The sequence below is a fragment of the Notechis scutatus genome, chromosome 10 (genome assembly GCF_049901735.1).
Source record: "Notechis scutatus isolate UNSWTSFEM ecotype Mainland chromosome 10, rNotScu1.2, whole genome shotgun sequence".
NCBI lineage: Eukaryota > Metazoa > Chordata > Lepidosauria > Squamata > Elapidae > Notechis > Notechis scutatus.
Genome location: NC_142018.1, coordinates 21,665,552 through 21,683,584, shown reverse-complemented (window position 1 = coordinate 21,683,584; position 18,033 = coordinate 21,665,552). Strand labels below are relative to the sequence as shown.

The 18,033-nt window shown below is 48.2% G+C and overlaps 2 protein-coding genes across 3 annotated transcripts in view; both read right to left on the bottom strand.

The window, feature by feature from the left end:
- GPC3 (glypican 3) overlaps nt 1-7,460 on the bottom strand; it is an 87,527-nt gene extending 80,067 nt beyond the window's left edge. Inside the window, exon 1 of the mRNA XM_087971912.1 lies at nt 7,295-7,460. Coding sequence (XP_087828038.1) covers nt 7,295-7,460 — 166 coding nt within the window. The remainder of the gene's footprint in view (nt 1-7,294) is intronic.
- Nucleotides 1-18,033, bottom strand: part of MOSPD1 (motile sperm domain containing 1) — a 139,152-nt gene that overhangs the window by 20,138 nt on the left and 100,981 nt on the right. The gene's annotated exons all lie outside the window — the stretch shown is intronic.

Genomic DNA, 18,033 nt, shown 5'->3' with positions numbered 1-18,033 from the left:
ATGGTTTGCCCTGAATCGCTTCCTTCCAAGGGCCGAGGGGGAAACTATATTGGCCAAGGTCTTTCCGTTTACTGACTTTTAATGAAATGAAATATGGTTGGGGGGATTTGGGGCAGCTGAAATCCACCCCTCTTCAAGTGGGCAAGGCTGAGACATCCCGAGTTAAAAATCCAATGGCCATCAGCTTTCAACCCAGCCTGAATCCTACCAGATCCAAACAGATTTTTGGAATTTATGGGGAGGTGGGGAATGTTAGCTCAAATCTCCAGAAAGAAATATTATTTAAGAAGCGCGCACCGAAAGGATAACCAGGCCACCTGGGACAAACTGTGCCAGCAAATTAACTACAGCTATGCAGAGAAGCGAGACAGGCCATTGGAAATGAAACGGCTTTACGGTAATCTTGTAAGACATTTATTTAATCGTCTTATCAATACAATGAAGAGAATACTACGGCGGCATCCATCTTGCCTACTTTAATTAAATTATCTGGGAAGCTGGAAACCGGTAGTGAGCAATCATTAGGCTCCTGTTGCACAAAATTGATAAGGCTGTCCTCCTGCATAATCCCCCAATATGAAGAGATTAAACTTTGGCGTGGCAGCTTGGAGATGGTCACGAAATACAGGAAACCTTTCAGGGCGAAGGGCTTTTTGATGTGCTCTCTCCATAAGAAGAGAAGTTTTTTAAAACCACTTGTTTTGCTTGTTCATGGTTCCTCCATTAAAAAAATTAAAGTCACCCGCGGACACCTGCGTTGTGGCCTCGTTTTGTGTCTCATGACCCAGAGCAAAATCCAACAAGGCAAGAAGATTTATAAAATTGATTTAAAAAAATAGGATCACCAACATGATCGCCAACATCTGATAACAGATATGGAAAAAGAAGGAGAAGGAGAAGGAGAGAAGGAGAAAGAGAAGGAGAAGAATGAGAAGGAGGTGGAGGAGCAGAAGTAAATGGAGGAGAAGGAGTGGAAGAATAATGAGAAGGAGAAGGAGGAGAAGGAGGAGGAGGAGGAGGAGGAAGAGGAGGAGAAGGAGGAGGAAAAGGAGAAGGAGGAGTGGAAGAATAATGAGAAGGAGGAAAAGGAGGAGGAGAAGAAGGAGGAGGAGAAGGAGGTGGTTTTCTGCCATGTCTTCCGGTCCTTTCACCAGCTTTTTGCACCGGGTCCCACAGCCGGATGGGAGGCAGAATTTCTTCCCATATTCTTTGTTTTTCAAAACTTTATTTCAAAGTTTCAAAAAGGTTTAGAATACCAAAAAAAGAAAAGGAATTTAAAGAAAGAGGGGCTCAGACAAAGTAAAACTGGACAGCGCAGACCAAAAGAAGGCAAAAGCTGCCCAAAAAAGTAAATTCTGAACTTTCTTCGATACAGATAAAAAGCTAAAAATCAGTGGCCCTTTGAGCTTCAATTAAACCATCAATAAACCTAAACAGTCGTTCTAGCATCATAAACAAGTCTAATCATCAGAAGCCAAGGTTAAATAATTTCTTCCAATATTCTTGTGGGCTGGAAAACAATCAGAAAGTGGTCTTTGGATCGTTTCCCCCACCCTTCCTTTCCCAATATTGCATGCGTAGAGAGAGTGGCGCTTTTGAGCTTTCTGTTCTAGCCAAGGCTTCCTGAGACAACAACAAACATATTTTTAGCTCAACAGCTGTGAATGATCGTCATTCACAGCCCATAATGAGTCTCAACCAGTTATAAATAGTCCCATGGAAGCCTGCCAAAGTCCTTCGGGAGAAGTCTGATAAGCATGCACCTTTATCTGACTTGAAGTGCTGCCAATGACTAAAGTACCAATTAGTCTTTCAAAACCAAACAGAGGACAAATGCACCACGGAGCTTTCAGGTTTCAAACCAACCACAGCGAACAACCTTGCTTCCTGCAAAGGCTCCTGTCCCTTTGCTCCTCCTTTATGTCTTATGGAAGGGGCCAATCACCTCCCAGCCTTACTCCCAAGTTGCTCCTTTTGTCTTAACTGTTCTTGCCTTCTGGCAGCTCTGTGCATGCACGCATTGGGAACAGGCTCCCCTTGTTCCTCTGCCTCGCTGCTGTCAGATTCTGGAGGCTTCGGAGTCGGCACATAACTCCCAGATGGTCCTGGCCCCATCTCTGTGTTGGACGCAGGACCCTCGTACGAGTCCTCCCCAGACACCTGGACTGGCCCATGTTCCTCCCCACTGTCCGACTCTGCTGCCATCACTAAATTAAAAACATTCTCTCTGCAGAAATGACTGCGGTTAAAAGCCGCTAAAAATCCTTCCATAATAAGGGAGGGAAATGAGGAATTTTGAGTGAGATTGGAAAGCCACACTTGGATGAATACCCTCGTTGCAACCAGCTGAACCTCCTGGAAAGGTTGCCAAACACCATTACGCAACCGTAGGGTGCCACAACTGGTTGTGAATGCAAGCCAAGAGGCCCCGAATTGAAAATGAGGTGGTGGGTGATGGTCATAACTTTGAGCACAGGCTGCAAATCATTTTTTCCCCAAGGCCATTGTAACTTTTGAACTGTCCTTAAATGAAAGTTTGTTAGCCGGCGACTGTCTTGTAGAGGCACAAATCCTGAAGGTCTCATCTCCACTAGAAAACTGGACAGGCAGGATGTTTCTGGAGAGCAAGGATGGGGCCTATTAGATTAGATTAACAGAGTTGGAAGGGACCTTGTAGGTCATCTAGTCCAACCCCCACCTGCCCAAGCAGGAGACCCTACACCATTTCTGACCAATGGCAGTCCAGTCTCTTCTTGAAAGCCTCCAGGGATGAAACTCCCACAACTTTCTTTCTTTCTTTCTTTCTTTCTTTCTTTCTTTCTTTCTTTCTTTCTTTCTTTCTTTCTTTCTTTCTTTCTTTCTTCTTTCTTTCTTCTTTCTTTCTCTATCTATCTATCTATCTATCTATCTATCTATCTATCTATCTATCTGGTAAACAGAGTTGGAAGGGACCTTGTAGGTCATCTAGTCTAGCCCAAGCAAGAGACCCTACACCATTTCTGACCAATGGCAGTCCAGTCTCTTCTTGAAAGCCTCCAGGGATGAAACTCACACAACTTTCTTTCTTTCTTTCTTTCTTCTTTTCTTTCTTTCTTTCTTTCTTTCTTTCTTTCTTTCTTTCTTTCTTTCTTTCTTTCTTTCTTTCTTTCTTTCTTTCTTTCTTTCTTTCTTTCTTTCTTTCTTTCTTTCTTGCTTTCTTGCTTTCTTGCTTTCTCTCTCTCTCTCTCTCTCTCTCTCTATCTATCTATCTATCTATCTATCTATCTATCTATGAGGTAAACAGAGTTGGAAGGGACCTTGTAGGTCATCTAGTCTAGCCCACTAGCCCAAGCAGGAGACCCTACACCATTTCTGACAGGTGGGAGTCCAATCTCTTCTTGAAAGCCTCCAGGGATGAAGCTCCCACAACTTCCGAAGGCAACTTCTGTTCCATCGGTTGGTAGTTCTCACAGTCAGGAAATTTCTCCCTATTTCCAGGTTGAATCTCTCCTTGTTTGGTTTCCATCAGTTGTTTCCTGTCCTGCCCTCGGGTGCCTTGGAGAATAGCTTGACCTCTTCCTCCTCCTCTCTGTGGCAGCCCCTCAAGTATTGGAAGACTGTTCTCCTGTCTCCCCTGCTCCTTCTCTTCCCTACGAGTTGAGTTGAGTTGAGGTCAGTGGCCAGCGAGGGAAGAGGGGGACAGAGAAAAAGATTGGAGGTGACAGGCAGAGCCAGGGTGGCAGCAGCGAAGACCGAGAGAGCAATAAACAGGAAGCCACCCTGTCACCATGACACTGCCCTGATTACGGGAGGATTTATGGAGCCCGTTCTGGAAAGGAGACGATCATCAAAGTGTAATTACTCTACTGAGATCTCCAGAAATGAGCAGTTGGAAGAGAGAAATACAGCCATTCTTCTGATTTGGGCGATGGGTGTGTGTGTGTGTGTGTGTGTGTGTGTGTGTGTGTACACAGACTTCAGAGGATAATTACGACTGCAGATAATTCAAATTGCTACCAACCTGCCTTCCATGGAGGACCTGTGTTCTGCACGAGTCAAAAAAAGGACTGGGAAAATATCTACAGACCCCTCACATCCCGGACACAAACTGTTTCAACTCCTTCCCTCAAAAGGACGCTATAGAGCCCTGCACACCAGAACAACTAGACACAAGGACAGTTTTTTTCCCCAAAAGTCATCACTCTGCTACACAAATATTTCCCTCCACACTGTCCAACTATTTACTAAGTCTGCATTACTATTACTATTAATCTTCTCACCATTCCTATCACCCATCTCCTCCCACTTATGACTGTAGGACTGTAACCTTGTTGCTTGTATCCTAATGTTTTATATTGACTGTTTCCTAATATGATGACTATCATTAAGTATTGTACCGGATAATTCTTGACTCTTGACGAATGTATCTTTTCTTTTATGTACACAGAGCATTTGCACCAAAGACAAATCCCTTGTGTGTCCAATCACACTTGGCCAATAAAGAATTCTATTCTATTCTATATAAAAATGTGAAATACCACTCAGGCGTCATCACAAAATCTCCAGAACTGTAAAGTCTACAAACTTGAAATTTGGCACCTAGGTTCCTCTTGGCTTCTAGGGGCTCACTAAGAAAGGATTTTTCCAAATGACCATCAGATCATTAGTATTTCCTATATTATTATTATTATTATTATTATTATTATTATTATTATTATTATTATTATTATTATTATTAATTATTATTATTATTATTATTATTATTATTATTATTATTATTATTATTATTATTATTGGTTCTACTCCCCCTCCCCATCTGAAAAGAAATCTCTTCCAAAGGCAAAACACGAGCAGAGGAGTTTCAGTTTCAGAGCAGCAACCAGCTTTAGTACAGAACAGTTGAACTAAGCCACGCCCAGGCTCCTTGCTGTCTCCTTCTTGCTCACACAGCAAATACTCTTTCAGTTTTCAAACAGCCCTCAACTCTCTCACACACTGACAGGACGCTAACCAGATGAATACTGATGGATGCTGGTAGGCAGAGGCAGATTTCCCTCCCCCTGTTTTTTCCCTCCCCAAAAACTAAGCCCGGCCACATAGTTTCGACCACACAGTTTCGTAGTTTCCTAGCAAATGGCCCATTGCAGGTCACGTGATCAAAGTTCAGATAGTTGGTTAAATGACTCAGAAAGCTGGCTAGGAATTTCTGGGAGTTGAAATCCTCCAGGCTTACTTAAGTTGACAAGGTTGGAGCCCCCTGGTCTAGCTAAGATGCCAAATCACATCCTAGCTTTGTAAACACCCCTTAATGACAGGTTTCAACCTCTGTCTCCAAACCCAGGCCCTCCAAATTGGTACCCCACCCAAGATGGGATAGACAGGCTATCATTCTCCTTCTCAGCTGGCCATCTTGGGAAAGGTAACCCCAAACTATCCTGGACAGCTGCTGGAGGGATTCAGATGTTAGCATTTAGCTACGGTGGAGTTGTTAGGCAGATGCAAAGGCCCTACGTAGCAAGAGACAAGCCGGCATCTCAATTTTTTTCCTCATCTTTTGCTGTTTTTCGTTCTCTTTGAACACTTTGTAATTCTCAAAATGAGTCTGCTTAAGCCGACTTCAAAAGGACCTTCAAGTCTGGCAAACCGATTCTTATGTCCCAACTGGATTATCTGCAGCATGCAGACTTTTCCATAAAAAAAAAAATGAAAATAGTGGGGTTTTTTTTGGTTTTTTTTGCAAGAATAACTCATGACTTATCCTCTTTATTTTTTCTTTTCTTTCCCTTTTAGAAAGCCTTCCTTCCTTCCTCGTGGAGGATTTACGCAAGCTTCACCCTTTGTTTAGCTTTGAAATAAAAATGTACTTCTAATTTAGCACTTCACCTTTTACGTTCCAAGGGAACCTCCCAGCTACATAAGCAGAACATAAGAGAAATAAGACTTTGGCAGCCCCGAAATGAGCCACCTCGGGGCATATGCCAGGCAGTTCCTGCATCAGGTGCAGCCTGGGCGAAACGGAGGTTTTTGGCTGGCTGGCTGGGGAATTCTGGGAATTGAAGATTTAAAGTTACCCAAGTTGGAGACCCCAGTTTTAGGCAGAGTCTACCAGCGCAGGGTTAAGCCTGCTTGGCCAGCCCCCACTGGACACTTCCGTGCAGGATTGGAGCAGGAACCTAAACTGGAGGCAAAAGTACATCCCTTCCCAAATCTCCCTTTGCCAGGGTCCTGAAGGAGCGCTTCCACACCCCAGGGCAGTCTACCTGCAAACCCAGATGCTGCAGGAGCGCCCGCGCCCGCAGAGGGACTCCAGCGGCTCCTGGGCTGCGTTCACACGACACGGGACGCGCGACTAACCCGCGGCTCCTTCTATCTAGAGAGGCTGCCTAGCCCTTTCCCGGGGAGGAGGAAGAGGGGCTCCTCCATCCGTCCCTGCCCCGCTCGATCCCAGGCGCGCGCGCGAGGAAGGCCCGGGAAGAAGGAACGGCCGGCAAGCCGAGCGTCCCCCCCCCCCCGCAGGGAGAACCGGCGGCTCGGTTAAGCGGCCGGGGCGAGGAGGGGAAAAGCGGCCAGTCCCGCTACAGTCAGCCCGGGCGCATCTCCATCCCTGAGCTCCCGCCCGTCCTGCGCGCTGAAGAATAAAGGCGCTAGTCCGAAGGGAGGGAGACAGAAAGGAAGGAAGGAACGGAAGGAAGGAAGGAACGAAAGGAAGGAAGGAAGGAAGGAAGGAAGGAAGGAAGGAAGGAAGGAAGGAGGGAGAGAAGGAAGGAAGGAAGGAAGGAAGGAAGGAGGAAGGAAAGAAGGAGGAAGGAGGGAGAGAGGGAGAGAAGGAAGGAAGGAGGAAGGACGGAAGGAGGGAGAGAGGAGAGAGAAGGAAAGGAAGGAAGGAAGGAAGGAAGGAGGAAGGAAAGAAGGAGGAGGAGAGGAGGGAGAGAAGGAAGGAAGGAGGAAGGAAGGAAGGAGGGAGAGAGGGAGAGAAGGAAGGAGGGAGGGAGGGAGAGAAGGAAGGAAGGAGGAAGGAAGGAGGGAGAGAGGGAGAGAAGGAAGGAAGGAGAGGAGAGAGGGAAGGAAGGAGGGAAGGAGGGAGGGAGGGAAGGAAGGAAGGAAGGAGGAAGAGTAGGAGCGAGGGAGAGAGGGAAGAGAAGAAAGGAAGGGAGAGGGAAAGGAAAGAAGGAAGATAGGGAGGGAGGGGGGAGGGAGAGCGCATCCCCGGCGCCGTATCCTCCGCTGCGCCTCTTTCTCCGGCCAGGCGAGCGGGGCTCTCCCCCCCTCCGCCTCCTCCTCCCCGCCAGAGCCGTCCGGGGCTGCGCGGGCTCACCTGGGCCGGGGCTCTCGAGCACCCCGCGGGCGCCGGGCTGCAGCGCCTGGAAGGCGGCGCGGACGCGCGTGCAGGTGGGCTCCGCCCGGGCGCCGAGCAGGAGGGCGGCGGCCAGGAGGGCGCAGAGGCGCCAGGCGGGGGCCGCGGCGGTTCCGCGGTCGGTCATCGCGCATCCCGAGCCGAGCGGCGCAAAGCGGGAGCCCGAGCGGAGACGCCGCCGCCGCCGGAGCAGCCAGCAAGACTGGCCCCGCCGGAGCAGCCGAGCCGAGCCGAGCCGGGATTGGCCCGGGCCGCCCCCCGCCCAGCCCTGACTGGCTCCCCGCAAACTTTCCTCGCTCTTCATTGGCTCCGCGGGGCGAGCGGGGGGGGGGTCTCTGCCCGCGCCGCTCCCTCTGCGGTAGACTGCCCCTGGGGCGGGCGGCTCCACCTGGCCGGCTCCCCATTCCGAAAAGAGCCTCTCCCCTACCCGCTCCCTCGTAGTTTCCGAATTCAGAGTAGAGTAGAGCTGGAAGGGACCTTGGAGGTCATCTAGTCAGCACATCTGCCCTTTTTTTCACCCAGGAGCTCCAAGGCTTGGGATCCTGTCCACCATTAAACCATCTTTCCAAGCAGTCACCATGTCCCCAGAGTCTTTCTTCCCTACTTGGAACTGAACCCAGAAGGGTATTTATTTCTTCCAACATCGCCAAGGTTGAAGAAAAGGGTGATTTAGAGTAAGGGGTCTCCAATCTTGGCAAACTAAAGAGAGAAAAAAAACATTAGTCCAGTTTCCATAATTCAATCTTCGGACACCTTTGCTTGGGTGGCCAAGAATCTTCATTTACGCACTTCTGGGCAGGAATTTTGGTGCTTTAAATCTTGATTGGAGCCTCTCTGGCCATGCAAACAGTCCCCTGACTAGCTTTCATTGTGAGGATAAGGAAAGAAAAAGAAAAACACGACTACTTGGTTGAGTAGATGTAGTGAGAAACCCTGGATGTCAGGATGGACAACTCATTTTCCCAAGGGGCCATGTGAGAAACTGGGACCGTTGTGGAGCATGGAACCAGTAGGACCAACACATTAGTCCTCCAGGATTAAAGTTGCCAAGGTTGGAAAGCCGTGTTTTAGAGGACAGGGAACTTGAGCGACTTCAAAAGTGCTTAAGATGACGGATGGATCCTCTCTCAAAGGCTCCTGCCTGGGGCCTTCCCTCCTTCGCCAAGCCTGGCTCCCAGTGCCTTTTGAAAATGATCCGTGCAGCCTCACTTATAAACTGATTTCACACCCGCAGACAGCATTAACACCCCGCCGTAGCTCACGGCTCGCAGCCCTGGAGTTAAATCTCTTCGCACAACAGCGCCTGCGGATTGCGAGGCGGATTGCGAGGCGAGGCGTCTCAGAAGCATCTCGCAGTCTTGTGCTGCTGGGGGAATCCAGCTAAAAGGAGAACTGTCAGTTCATCCATGAGTGATAGCAACGGCACTGCTGTTCTTCATTCCGCTCAGCAAACCTGCCCTTTTCTTTCTAGCTGCAAATCCCCGGGATTTTAGCATCTTCCTGCTATTTCCCCAATGTCGTCTATCTCTCTTTGGCTTCCTTGTCTGTCTGCGCAGCGCATGGTGGTGTTGGAAGAATTATCCTTCTGGGTTCGGTACCAAGTGGGGAAGAAAAGACACCGGAAACATGGAGGCTGCTTGGAAAGATGGTTTAATGGTGGACAGGACCACATGGCTTGAGAAAAAGGGCTGGGATGCGGAGAGTGCCTGGGTTTTATAACCTTTCTTGGGATTTGAATTTGAGCTTGTATTCTGATTGGTTGTCAGACTCCCATGCAGCCATGCAGGGGCAACGCTGTAGGCCAGTGGTGGCTAACCTTCTTGGGCAAAGATTGTACACCTGCTTGCATGCTCATGCTTGCATGCCAGCACCCAGAAGTCAATGCGTGCCCCCCACGCCCCCAATGCATGCGCGTGCAATCCTACCCACCCACCCCCTGCTGCCCCCTTACCAGCACTGTGCCTTAGAGCTGATTTTCGGCCAGTTTGAGGCCTTTTTCGGCCTCCCAAAGGCTTGGGGAAGGCTTCTGCAAGACGAAAACTAGCCCCGTTTTGTCACTTCCTGTTTTTCCGAAAATACCGGAAGTGACCAAACGGGCCTAGTTTTCAGCCTGCAAAGCTTGCAGAAGCCTTCCCCAAGCCTTTGGGAGGCCGAAAAGGCCTCAAACCAGCAGAAAATCAGTTGTGAGGTGCGCACATGCGCAGTGAGGTAAGTATGCCTGCAGATAACTCTGCATGCCACCTGTGGCACGTGTGCCATAGGTTTGCCATCACGGCTGTAGGCTGTCCCGAGTCCCAGGCTTGGTTAAGCCTTGCTGGATGATGATGCAATGAAAGGGCTTTGGGCAAATTCCTTTTATAGCTCTACCTGGAGATCTTTGTTATGTAAAATAGGCTGGCCTAGGCCAGAGTAATGGTCCATTAGCAAAGGTGGGGAGGGGCTGAGTTTCTGCTTCTGAGTTTCTACTCTTTTTAGGGGAAATATTCTGCCTTTTTAATATTTCTCCGGATATTTCAATTTTCTAGGTATTACCTTCCAACAATAGTTTGCATTCAAGCTGCCAGGCATGCAATGAAGATGAAACAAACTGGTTTTGTCGTTGACATTTTAAAGCCAGGAAGGTGTACGTCTTCGTGTTAATAAGGACTGCTCCATTAAAAGGAATTTGCAAGGATGCAGACTACAGGAACGTCAGCTGACAGGTGGCCGTGGGCAAAATGGCAAGGTGTCCACTTTGCGTCAAAGAAGGGAAGCACTTGGGGGTTGACTCCCTTTTGCGACTCCGCAAAAGACACAGTTGCCTGTGTGCAAAAAAAAAAAAAAAAAATGCAATGCAGCAGCAAACCTGGGTTTCCTGCATTCGCTGGTTTGCACCAACTTTCTCAAAGCTAACTGAATCGCAGTTAACTGAAGTGAAGCCCATTATTGGGGTTTACACACTGTTGAATTGCAATGTTAATTCATCCTACCCAGTAGGGGAAAAGGCTCATGCCAACACCGCCATCTAGTGGTCATTTTGCAAACCAGGTTTGTGGCTTCCTGCGGATGGAGGAACTGCTGTCAAAAGGTTAGAAGTTTTATCGGAAGCTTTTTCACACAGGAATGACCCTTCGGAATCGACTCCACAGAAACAAAGGCAACCGAGCTAGCAGGGGGTGGGAGGGCAAAAGCCCACCTGGCCTTCCTCCTGGGCAGTTAAAGCATGGCAACGTTTTAAGAGGTGTGGGTTTGAGACTTGGAAGCCTCTTAACGCTGCCAGATCTAAGAAGCGGTTGCATGGTCTTTAAAAGAAGTTTGCTGTGGAGGTGAAACTATTATTGAACGCCCATTGCCTGGTGCTTAAGCTATCTAGGATTCCTCATGATCTTCCATCCTTCCCATCTTTGATCCCCTTCCTTCCTTCCTTCTCTCCATTCTATTTCCTTCCACCCATCCTCTACACGTCTTCATATTTCCTTTTCTCCTTCCTTCCCTCCATTTACTACAATTTTAAATACTTTCCAAGTGAGGCCTTTCCATAGGGCAGAGGGTACTATGCAGAGAAATGTGCTGAATTTATATTTAAAAGTAAAGGTTCCCCTCGCACATACATGCTACTTGTTTCCGGCTCTAGGGGGTGGTGCTCACCTCCGTTACAAAGCCGAAGAGCCAGCACTGTCCAAAGACATCTTTGTGGTCATGTGGCCGGCTAAATGCTGAAGGTGCACAGAACGCTGTTCCCTTCCCACCAAAGTGGTACCTATTTTTCTACTTGCATTTTTACGTGCTTTTGAACTGCTAGGTTGGCAGAAGCTGGGACGAATAACGGAGCTCACTCCATTACATGGTGCTAGGGATTCGAACCGCCAAACTGCCAACCTTTCTGATTGACAAGCTCAGCATCTTAGCCATCACGTCCCTGAATTTATATTTATCAACCAAGAAATAAAGGGAGACTTAGTATAGATCTATTTCAAGCTATTTAGCTCTCATCAGCTAGCTAGCCATGCCCTTCTGGGATTCAAACCCGGGCTACTTGCCCTGATAGACCCATCCCACTAGAAAAACACAGATCTCTTTTCCACCAAGATGATCCTAACTTGAATTTCTGGAAGTGCAATGTTCAGCCGGCTCAGTGTCTTGAAAAATCACAAACCATGGTTTGTTTATTTGCAAGTTGCTAAACCCTCGTCTTGTGTCCTTGCTGTTTTAGCACATGGCTGATCTGCTGGCATCTCTGCAAAGAGCACACTGGTTGAGTTCGCACATCACAACTATGTCTTGGAAATGGAACTATGTGAAATGAATAGTTGGGATACTTCTGCAAATTCTTGAATAGACCCTCAGTGCTGGGTTCCCACATGGTTAGCCATAGTTAACAGAGCCACTTTGTTCAGTTTAACCCCGTTTTCACAGCCTAAGAAGCACACAAACGGTTTATACAACATAGTTGCTAAAACAAAGCTAGCTAGTTTAACCACACTGAATTATAATTAGCTGAACACAAAGACCGGACTGAATCCCACTCTTTTCTCTCGGCATGATCCTGGCCAGTCGGGCAGGCTAAAAAGGAAAGGAAAAACCCTGCATTTGCAGATGAAATCTATTTGCAAACAGTAAATGTTGCAATTGAAACAGAAATGATGTGACATTTATTTCTGGACCCCCAAGTGAAACGCCGAACATCTGTTACAGGAAGAGATATTCATTATTATGGTCAGGAGAACAGATTTTTATGTTAACTCAGCCGACTCCCACAAAGGCCTCCAAAATGTCATTGGTTGATTAATTGGCTAGTTCACACCTGCCAGGCTGAAGAAGGGGCTGGCTGGGGACTGGCAGAGTTCACACAACATGCTGACACCCATTTTAGCCCAGGACAGCCCGACCGGTGTGTGTGTGTGTGTTATATTTAACATATAAAATATATCCCATAAAATGATCATCCAAATTAAATCCAGACTACAGTGGTATCTCGATACTCAAGTGCTTTAAAACTCAACACTTTTGATGGGAAAATTTTGTTCCGGTATTATTGGTAGTCAACGCACAAGCTAGAATTTGTGTTGGCTGCCTTGTGACTTATTCCTTATACGAAAAATGTGTTTGGTACTCATCGTGCCTCACAGAACCAATTAACAGTGAGTACCAAGGTACCGTTGCAACTGCACAGAATGTAAGATGAACTAGTTACTCCATGTTGTGTTTATGTAGCGTATATTGGAAGTGGAAAACCTTTGAGAGCTGCATGCAACGAAATTTCATTTTAATGTGTGCCGATTAGTGTACGCTCAAAGGGACAACAAAGTTATTCCAAGCCTATCACTTTACGGAGCTGTCCAAATTGCATTAGCTATATCTTAACATGTTTGAGCTAAACCCTCAGGTGCTCCCTTAAACCTTCATTCATACTCAAATACCGTATTTTTCAACGGGTCTCAATTCCAGCTCATCCCAACGCATTTATGGGGCACCCCCCAAAAATGGCAGCTTCTTCCTTTACAAATCCCAAACCTAAATCTGATCGAAATTCCCTTTTCTTCCATTCCAGAACGAGATGGGAAGAGTTGCTCAAATGCACCATTAACAATGATGCTTTGGCCTCCAAGTCTCCAATTCAAAGCCACCCCAGACCTCTCCATCCAGGCTCCCATGAAGCCAGCAGACCCCAATTAGTGTGCCGGCTCCAACCCTCTTCCTGCTTTAAGCCAGGGGTCCCCAAACTTGGCAACTTTTAAGACTTGTGGACTTCAACTCCCAGAATTCTCCAGCCAGCAGAGCTCTCTTGCGATCTCTTCCTCTGCAATCTCTCTCCACTTTGGTGGGTAAGAAAAGACACAGCCGGCTGAGGAATTCTGGGAGTTGAAGTCTTAAAAGTCGCCAAGTTTGGGGACCTCTGCTTTAAGCCCTAGATTTAGTTGGGACAGTTCCCCTTAAAGTGTGTTTGCTCCTTTTCAGCTGCAAAGTATCTCTGGCATCCGAGATCCCCCTCTCCTAGACCAAGAGCGGAGGGTGCCCACACCCCTAGCACGAAGCTGGCCCCTTTGGCCAACCGGCACCTCCACATCACCCAAAATGTAGTCATGTGACCACAGGTCACAGGTGGTAGCCAGAATTTTGAACCCGAACGGTCGTACCTTTAAACGGATCACTAAAGTGAACAGTCACATTATCTCTATTTCCATTTTCCTTTGGGAAGGCTCCTAGATCAAACACTCTGGACGGAAGCGGGGAACAGAGCAAGGAAGCAGCTTTTCGGGTGTGCAAGGCAGTTTATTTTGCAAAGAGAACCCCTTCCTCCAGGGCCCAGGTTTTCCCCTTATGCCCCCCCCCCAAAAGGACTCGCCAGAGCCAGGAAAGTCCTGCGGTTTACAGATGGATACCGTGCAATTTCCTTCCTGCTAATCTAATCAAAATTGCATCGTGATCCACCCGACAACAGCAACACACAGCTTCCCGCCAGGGCCACCAGCTCGCTCGCCCACCCCCCCCCCTTGGCTGGTGCCAGCTGCCCCCTCCGCAGGGCCCGGTCCTCCCCTCGCCCTCCACAGGCCGGGACAAGTGCAATACTGTTCAGAAACGTCCGAGTAATACAACTGATCCCAACCCAGGGAGGAAGAGCTCCTTCTTCTTCGGCCACCGCAAGGGAGGGTGGAAGAGACACAGCCTGCCCCCCCCCTTTCCTGCACACAACCTGCCCCACGGTCAGTTTTGCATGGATTTGCACAGCAACAGAAGCCAAGCTGAGATGCAAACCAGCAAAACCCACCGTAGGTCAGCAGCACGGGAGTTAGGGTTAGGGAAGCAGAGGACGGACACCAAGGAGCTTGGCATCCAGCAGGACTGGAAGTGCCCACATTACAGTAGAATTTGGCTCCACAACTACCTGCACTATGAGCACTTTGGCCCTGCTGGGATGAACGGGGGCTGTGCAGCAGCACCCTCGGAGGCGGTTGGGCCAGGAGAGAATCTCCCAGCATCTCCTTCTGAGTAGAGGTTCTCCAAGAAGGTTCACTAGCTTTGAAGCCGGGATGGATCGAGGCTGACTGGGCACCAACTTTTAATTGTTTTGGGCAGAAGTTTGGGTCTAGCAAGGTGGGTCCAAGATGCCAGCCTCAACAGGTAGACCGGACCAGCAAGTCAACTTTCCCAGGTAGGCAGAAAACTACTCTGAGCTACGGTGGCGAAGTGGTCGGAGCGCAGTACTGCAGGCTGACTGCCAGCTGCCTTCAATTTGGCAGTTCAAATCCCACCAGGCTCAAGGTTGACTCAGCCTCCCGTCCTTCCAAGGTGGGTAAAATGAGGACCCAGATTGTTGGCGGCAATAGGATATATAAGTCTAACTGCTATTGCTGTTCCTTCCTTCCTTCTTCCCTTTCTCATTCTCCTTCCTGGTGATGCAGTGGTTAGAATGCAGAATTGCAGGCTAACTCTGCCCACTGCCAGTTCGATCCTGACCAGCTCAAGGTTGACTCAGCCTTCCATCCTTCTGAGGTGGGTAAAATGAGGACCCAACTTGTTGGGGGCAAGAGGCTGACTCTGTAAACTGCTTAGAGGGCCGTAAAGCACTGGAAAGTGACATACAAGTCTAAGTGCTGTTGATTGACAGGGGCTCTAATTAACATAATTTTGCAAGTTTGATTCTACTGTACCCCCTTCCTCCTCCTTATACTTCAGGGAATTAGGAGGTGTCTAACTGAGCCACCTCTGGGAGTAAAGTGGGTTTTTGTCTGGGAAACAGCATCGAGACCATATTCCTGACTTTCCAAATGAGATTTCAAGCAATTACTGATCAAGATCCAGTTCAATCCTCAAAAAGAGAACATGGGAATTTCAGTCCCAAAACTTCCAAAGACAACAGTTTGACCAAACCAGTTTTAAATGTCTGAACTTGCAGCCTCCCTGATCTCCCTCCCCTTCTTGGCCAATTCCCTGAAATTTTACAGAAATACTTTTCCAGGATGTTTAAAGGACTCCACCAATATTTGCCATGGATTGGCTTTGCAGCTGTTACCTGCAAAGAGTGAATTCTGCCAAACTGTTAATTCCGACTCCTTTTTGCTGTATTTCCATCACTGAATGAAAATAGATTTAAGTTAAAGCAAATCCAAGGAATCGTGTATGCTGGATAAGGAAGTTCCTGTTTTCATTTCAAGTATTATTATCCTTGAATGAACCTTTTCCAAAACCTGCCTCTCTCAAAAGTGCTGAACTACTTCCATAAAGCAATGGGTTTCTCCACCCCCCAATTTGTCCCCTGCATGGACCTCAACTCCAAAAACTCCACAGGTAGCATGTTTTTAAGACATGTGGACTTCAATTACCCAGCCAATGTTTGTGCAGGGCATATGAATATGGCCCATCAATTATAGCTTGATTGGCAGGTCAGTTTATCAATAAAATGGAGAGCTGGCACGAAACTACCCTTCTTCCATGTTGAACCCTTTGGTTAATCTAGAACAAGGGTCTTCAAATTTGGCAAGCTTGTGGACTTCAACTCCCAGAATTCCTGAGCTAACATGACTGGAGGAGGAATTCTGGGAGTTGAAGTCCACCAGTCTTCAAGCGGTCAAGTTTGAAGACCCCTGATCTAGAACATCCCCATGTTCTCAACAAGACAGGTAGAAACAGCTGCTGTGAAGGGAGAGCTTCATCCTCCCCCCTCAACCCCGTGCAATATCCCCTACCTCCAAAACACCCAATAAGACAAGGAGAAGTTGGTTGCTCTGGTCCAAACCCACCTGAATGGAGGCATCTTTTAAAGCAGGATGGCCCAGCCTGGCCCACGACTCTTAAGACTTGTGGATTTCAACTCCCAGGACTGGGGGATTCTGGGAGTTGAAGTCCACAAGCGGCCCAGTTTGGACACCTGTGCTTCCACTGTAGCAGCTTTGTAGGAGCTGGGAGGATCCAAGCCAAGACCTTGCAGGAAAGGTTGCCGAGCTGGACATGGCCAGATTTAACTGGACCAGGAACCCAACCTGAAGTAAGGGGCACCCTAACTTCCTTCCAGCCACACCTACTGCCCATTTCCTGAAAAGCACAAGGCTTTTTCAGAAGAACACGGAGCCGAGAGGGGGAGAAGTTCGAAGAAGTCCTCCTCGGAGGAGGACATCATGGGACCCTTCTTCTGTCCAACACGGACCAACCTAACCGATCAGGGTTTAGACCAGGTAGGTGAGTCCCATCTTCACATCTTCCTTCACCCATGGAAGCTTGTGGGTGTCAGTCTCAGGTGTTCTCAGGTGTGTACCTGCTGAGGGCAGCGTCAAATAAAGCCCGGCCAGGTGCCAGCTCCGTGTGCCAGAAGGAGCACTCAGGGCAGTAGATTATAAGCTAGTCCACTAACTGCACTAGATGCACCTTAGCACAAGGAACTTACGGACCTCCTGGTTGGGGTGGAGAATATGACCGGAGCTCAACCACGACTGCTGGAGCTCCAGCAGGAAAACCCGTCCTGCACACTGCGCCATTGTGTCACTGAAGTGCTAACACTGCAGTAGAGACCGCTTGACTACTTGCACTATAAGCACTTTTGCACCACCAGTGGCTTGTCTCCAGAGGCTCTTGGCCAACGAAGGGAGGGTTTCCCTCTGAGGAGAGAAGCTGTCAAAAGTAGCTGTGGGACACAAAAAGGGGACAGGAAGAAAGAGAAATGCGATACATTAATCAACACGAACCCATCCTGACCACCTCAATGGTTGCATGATTGACAGCTCATTGAATTCAACCGATTTCTATTGAGGTTCCTCACTCATTCCTAACTCAGCTTCCAGAGGGCTCAATCCAGTCACAATGTCAACGTACAGAACACAAAATGGTTGAGATGGTTCTCCTCGAGAGAAACAGTGGGATCTTGGGCGTTTCTAGCTGCTAATTGCTGTAATTCACCAAGTTCCCTATAAACTGATAGGCAGCCATTCCCATTCAAGAAGATCAGGAGAACCAAGAACCCCCAAGAAAGTAGACTTCAACTAAGATGGTCATTAACTAACCATTAAGTTGCACACGTTAACTTGGTCTCCTCTTACTTAGGGGAAAATGTGAGAGCTTTTCAATTCCACCCTGCAAAACACGTCCAGGATGCAACTATCAACAAGGAGTATGGAATACACAAGAGACTTTATTAGCCATGTGTTGATAAGTCCGCCCCCCATTATTGGAAAAGCATGACAAATGCAACATTATTTATGGAAGAGGGCCACCCCCAGCTCATCCTCAGATACTCCTTGTGCCATATGAATCCAATCCGGAAACGGTTTTTTAAAGATTAGGCTGGACCTGGGCTTGAGGTTCTACTGGGGGGCAAAGGGCCAATTGAAGTTCAAAGAGGAGAACATGGATGGAGGAGAACATCATGGGATCCTTCACTTCTTCTGCACAACACGACCAACCTAACTGATCAGGGTTAGGACCATCTTCACATCCCCCAAGCTTTGGGGGGCGGTCAATCTCCTACCTCAGCCAACCTACCTCATCAGGTTCTTGTGGTGGAAACCATGCTCCGTCCTTCTCTTTGGTCTTCTGGAGAAAAGGCTGGGCGTTCCTCTGACTAGTCAAGGACCCAGACATCTCTGTGGGTGGAAAGGAAGACACCAGGAAAGATTAAGGTGGGTCTGGGACCCCAAATACCTTCTGGGACCCCTAGGTACCCAGTCCCCCGACACTCTTAGAGCCCCTTCTACCTGCCGCTGCTGAAGGCACGTGGGAAAAGGGTCCTT